General features: G+C 48.1%; 1 protein-coding gene across 3 annotated transcripts in view; it reads left to right on the forward strand.

The window, feature by feature from the left end:
* MAD1L1 (mitotic arrest deficient 1 like 1) overlaps nt 1–5645 on the forward strand; it is a 370492-nt gene extending 364847 nt beyond the window's left edge. For all 3 annotated transcript variants that reach the window (XM_065644520.1, XM_065644519.1, XM_065644521.1), the window contains one exon: nt 4545–5645. In XM_065644520.1, coding sequence (XP_065500592.1) covers nt 4545–4700 — 156 coding nt within the window. In that variant the 3' untranslated portion in view covers nt 4701–5645. The remainder of the gene's footprint in view (nt 1–4544) is intronic.
* The last annotated feature ends 355 nt before the right edge of the window (nt 5646–6000 follow it).

Raw genomic sequence — 6000 nt, forward strand, 5'->3', positions numbered from 1 at the left:
ATTGGTTTTTAGCTACCAAAATATGTCAGAGAGAAGAGGAAAAGGGCATACAATAAACTAAAAAATGGATGCGTCTAGTTCAGAGTACACTTCCGAAGCATACATTAGCTTGTAAATGACCAAAGGAGGCACTATCACACTTCTGACACAGCTACTCTCAGCTGGTGGGACAAGCGGAGAAGTAGATGGTGGGACTTGGCTCGGAGGGAGCGTTCCCGGACAGGAGCAGCGTGGGGGCCAGGAGCCGTCGCAGCAGAACCGGCGCGCTCAGAAGCCCCATATGTGCTATATTGAAGCAACAATAGTTAAGACAACCTCCTTTATGATCCATACATTGCGGCATTACCAGGCCAGACTGGCCAGCCGCAGGTCCATCCCCCCGCAGCGACACTGGGAAATGCCTATTGCTCCTCCACATCTTCTGTGTTGTCTGCTCCGTGGTGAGATGCTCCCTGTTGGAGAGAATAACTCATTTTTGTACCATGCTGCTGGTTATTTCAGAGACTTTTATATGTATATCTAAACTATAATGCCTTGAATAATTTACCAATTTCCAGGGTTAAGAGGAAGATTTATGACGTTTCCTTCTGGCAGGCGGCAGCTGATCTTGACTCTCATGGAAAAACAATTGTCCTAACGGCTCCTTTCTCCAAGCAGATCCAGGAGCAGCTACTGCAAGTTTATGTTGCCATGTGGAAAACTGACCTGTCTTCTTGTGGTTTACAACCTGGTGCAATCTGCCTGCTGATCTGATTGCACTATGGGGTAGCACAGCCTGCGAGGAGAAAAATGGGGTGTCACCCTTCAAATCTCTGACAGGAGTTGCATCCCCCCGCCAGCAGAAGCGAGCGTGCGGTAACACGGGGCAAAGATTGATTTCCATTGCTTTTCTAGAAAAGATCCCGATAGGCCTTAAATCAGACTGAACTGGCAATGAAGCTTAGCAAAAGCTGGACTCTTTCCTTTTGCAAGTATTTGAGATCTGAATAAAACATAACATAGACCTGAATATTGGTAGTTTAATGAGCCAGGCAGATTTTTTCCATGAATTAGAAGAAACTAATATAGGTCTATGTAAAGAGTACCTGTGAGATTGTTTTCTCATAGTACTGAGCTTCAGCATCCTGGGCTGCTTTGTGCTCGAGGAAACTGGGGGCACGGGGGGAACGTTTGTGTCTCCAGTGAAGCATTGCACTTGGCTGTTCACTGTGCAGTGGGGAAAGGGGAAGCTTTTCCTTGGATCCTGTGTATTTGGTTTGACTCTAAATCTTGATGCTTTTCCTTTCACCTTTCTCTTTAAAAGCAACACCACACCATAGTGGTATAGCTCTAAGGCACGTCATTAGTATTTGGCGCAGAGCAGTTGGGGCTGGGTTTGAATATGCTCTGGTCTCTCTTGCCCCATTCCCACTTGGGGTCTGCCGCCATGGATCAGTGACACTTGTTTGGGTTCCTCAGCTTCACGTTTTCCTTCTAGGTGCGTTTGGGTGGCTTTTGGCTTCGTCTAAACTTAGAATTCCCAGGGATGCATCACTGGAGTGAATGGCAATTGCATTATAGGGAGCGTGTCCTGCGAATAGTTGGTGTGTGCTGTCACCTGCAAGTTCTTGCTAGCAGGAGTGGTGTCCAGGAGTTTTTCTTTGAGAGCTGAGACTTTTTTTTTAATTTAAAAAATAGATCAAAAATGAGCGGAGGGACTCCTAGCTCTGAACCGTGAAGAGGAGGCCTCGAGCTCCCTTACAGATTTGAACAGCTGCTGGAAATTTCAGGTTTATATTTTTCATAAATCCATTTTTTAGAGCTGGAGCCGCAGGTATGCTCTGCATCGAACCGAAACGGTGTGAAAGAACCAGACCGTGCAGCATTCGTTCAGCTGAGCATCCCCTCCGCGTCCTGACCCCTGCTCACTCCCACCCTCTCACAACCCACCCCGGCGCTTCCCTCTCTGCTCGCCAAGTGCACCAGGCAGGGTGCAGACTGGCATTTGAAAAGAAACCCTGGGAATTAATGGGAACATATTGCTATTATTTCGTATAATCACTTTATTTGTAAAGCACAGGCTGCAAAGGTACTCCTGCTGTTGAACTCAAAGCTGCAAATCCAGATAGATATCCCAGTCTATACTACATTATGAACAGATGGGTGAAGAAAAAAAAAAAAGCAATAAAAACAAATAATAAGAAAGGTAACTATGACAGCAATTTTAAAACACTCCCAGAAAAAAAGAAAAAGCTTCTAATATTTTTTAAAAGCAGTGTGAGATGGAATGAACTGAACTGCATCCATCCTCAGTGTCGGCATGTAAACATCTCCCGGCAGAGGAAGAATCGTCTTTTTTCCAACTGGCTGCCTTCTCGCCTTGTACCTCTTGCAGAAGAGATCATAAGAAACCTGGGTGAGATGTCTGGGTTTTGGGAGCTTTTTGATTTGGGTTTTTTTTTTTTTTTAATTCCTGGGGAGAGCGCGACCATGGAGGGGAGGACGGTGCCTCTCTTGACCGTCCAACAAGTGAGAGAAACCACAGTCCCATGGAACTCAAGGGGAAATAGCAGTCTTCTCAGAAGCATCTATTTGTTTGCATAACTTTCTCTGAACAATATACTTCTGCCTCTGCTGAAGGAGGAAACTTCAGTTATGAAGAATAGTAGAGAGAAATTACCATTAATCTCATTAAAAAAAAATTATTCCAATGTATCCTTCACCCTTAACTCCAGTGAGCTCAAAGTAGAGGAGAAATTTAAAATATTTATGTTACTTTGTTTCCGAGACCATAAAACACAAGCAAGTGGTCTGGCACTGGATGCTAAATTTCCTAAGGAACTCACTTTAATTAATTAAACTAGTAAACCAATTAATGGATTTACTTGTAAATTCTTAGAAAATTAATTCTGTGCCCAAAGAGTGTTTTAAATCTGCGAAGGAGGCAGTGTGTATTTCACACAGAGCTTGAATTCCCATTTAGATGAATCCATTCAGCGCTGACTTTGGAGACACAAGCGACGCATTCGTAATACTCGGACTTTCCTCCCAAACCAGCGTTACCCATCGGGCGAATCTGGGGGGTGGAGGGATTTGCAAAACAAAACCTGTGCTGCTCCCACAGCACCCAGCCCCTGTACCAGCTCCCGGCTCTGCTGCAGCCTCTGGGTGTACATGGATTGGGGATTTACGGCCCTCCCTGTGCTTCCAGCTGGCTCCTTCATCTGCCGTCGCCGCTCTCCTCCTCCTCAGCCTCTTTAATCTGACCCAGTGGTACATCGGATGCGCAGAAAGCACGTCGGGCACCTCCAGTGAGCAGCAGATTAAAGCGCTGAACATCCTTTGGAGTTGCTGAAAAACAACCCAGCTGAAGTGGAGGAGATTTAAACAAAAGCTAATTTACTTTTCCACTCAGAAACCTTGTTTAGATTCCCTGCCTGGCTCGAGGGTGACGGGGGCATCTTTGGTACCTTGTGCTTTTCGCAATCCAAAGTGACACATACATGAAAAGTTCATCATCAAATGTGTCCAGGCTCCTGAGAACATGAAATCAGAAACAAGCAGGTTCCCTGGGGCTCTCAGCATCTATCGCTTCTCTTCTCTCCCAGCAGGTAAAGCCACATTTTCCCTTCACCTGGCAATCCTCTGCTCCAGCTCTGGGCATCCATGCATTGGGATGGGGTCCTGCCCCGCCGGGGGATGCCGGCTTTGCCCAGCACTGCCCGTGCTGCCCCGCCTTGGCTCCAAGGGGATGCAGAGCTGCAGAGCAATTAGGAACGGGAGGATTTTGAAGAGGAAAATGGCAGGGGAAAATAATTAGCATTTGCGCTGTGATGTTTTTCCTGTTTATTAATAAACAAGCTGCTTTTGTGCCTCTGGGGGCAAGCATTCCTTATTTCTCTTGCATTTAGCTTTTTTTTGCTTGTTTTATGTGTTACAGGAGATTTGTAATGTCTTCCCACATGTTGAGTTTCCTTAGTTTCAAGAGAGCATCTCTGAAATAATTCCTCTAGAGCTCTCAGCTATGTGCTGCCGGGCTGATTCAAACATCCAGAATCACTTGAGGGATGCGGGGTGGATCAGCAGCTCATTGGGAAGGAGCTGTGTTAATTAGGAACAGGTCCGCTTCCCTCTGCAGAAGCAGAACGACTTCAGGAACAAGTGTTTCCATGGAGAGAAGGTCCTTTGCGTGTAGCTCCTGCCACCCGAGACCTGGGTGGTGGTGGTGACGGTGACCCCGACGTGGACACCCCAGTTCTGCCCCAGCGGCACAGCCTGGCCCCCGCACAGCCTCTTTCCAGGAAGGTTGAGCCGCTCGTGTCCCCACCGCCGTATTTGTCACTGGGGGAGGGTTCAAGCAGGGGTCCTGCATGGGGACGCTGGAAACACACAACTCAACAACAGGCCAGTTACGCCATGTGCCAAACCACAGATAATGTGTCCTGGATTACAGGCGGATCCACGCTGAAGGAAGCTTCAGGGTGATGACACCAGCTCTCCCCTGCATCATGGGAGGTGAATTAAAACCCTGCTGTATTAATGGGCTTGTTCTTCTTTTCCCTCAGGCCTCCAGCTCTGGTGGAAAAATGCAACTTCTGGAAACCGAGTTCTCGCGGACCATCCGAGAGCTCATCGAACTCCACCTGCTTCGCCAGGACAGCATCCCGGCCTTCCTCAGCGCCCTCACGCTCGACCTCTTCAGCCGCCAGACCATCGCTTAATGTCCCACCGCCAGCCAGGTTTGGAGCACTCCTGGGCAGGACACTTGAGGTAGTGAGGACAAATTCTCCTCTCCCACCCTTAATTTGTGACATTGGATTGCTTCTGTTCTGCAGGGAACTTTTTATTCCCCCTTCTTCCATGTTGATTTCCAAACTGCATCGATTCCCCTGAAAAGCATCATTTCCCTCCTGCGGGAGGGCAAGTCTGGCTCCATCCCAGGGCTCTCCTGTGCCAAGCCCCACCCTTGAACTGGGAAACGTGTCCGTCACTCCCCAGACTGTCTCAGCATCTCTCTGGGAAGATGGTGGGAACTGCTGGTTTGAGGTGCCACAGCATCACCATTCACAGCTTTTCCAAAAAGAGTCCCCCAAATCTGGGCCCCAGCAGAGAGACAAGCCTTGCAGGAGGCTGGTGCTTCCCACTCCTGTGGTTGTCATCTCATAGGAGCCAAGGGCTTGGTCCCTGAGGACAGGGACCTGGGGAAGGATCAGTTCTGAGTAGCAGGTTCTTCGTGGATACCTCCTGCTCTTGCAAACTGCTCATCACTCAGGAGGTTTGAAATTATTTTCAAGATAGCCAGTTACATGAGTCTGCCATCACTCAGCAGATGAGCAGAAGCATAAATGGCCATTTGAAGACCCTATACCTGTGTTGACACCTCTGTGTTATGTGGCATGCTCAGATGTCACTGCCATGCTTTTTATCCCTTAACTCTTGAGCTCTTGGTTATCTCGGGACTGTGGAAGGAAGCAGGGAGGGAGCAATTTGAGGTGTGCTCACTGCTGCTGGCTCTAGCCTGCCGCCTGTCCCCAGGCTGTGGGTACCTGCTCACCTTGCTGGGGCTCTCTCCTCCATGGAGGATGGAGCACGCTCTGAAGCCTGACATTTTGTGCTACAATGGATTATAACTCTCTTATCGTAAGAATAAAGTGTCATTTCCCACATTGGATGTATGACTCCTTTATTTGGGATACACACTGTGCTCCCCTTGTTGCTCTCCCACATGTAAAGCGTGATAATGCATCGTCCATCAATGGTCTGATGCTGGTACTGCTTTGAGAAGGGAGGACATCATTATCTCAGTGTTTCCAGGCAAGTCTCATTCATGCTGTAAACCAGATTAGTTTGTTATGAACTTGTGTGTACACTGATTTCCTCTTGATATCAGCAGGAACATACTTCCTAAGGTTGGAGAGAAGGCAAGCAGGCTAGAAAGTTGGCTTAGATGTTCACAGTGGCTGCAGGGTTGGCTGTGCGTGCTGGAGTCACTCTGGGGCCTGTCAGTGCATCTGCAGGCAC

This window comes from Caloenas nicobarica, chromosome 14 (assembly GCF_036013445.1).
Source record: "Caloenas nicobarica isolate bCalNic1 chromosome 14, bCalNic1.hap1, whole genome shotgun sequence".
Classification (NCBI taxonomy): domain Eukaryota; kingdom Metazoa; phylum Chordata; class Aves; order Columbiformes; family Columbidae; genus Caloenas; species Caloenas nicobarica.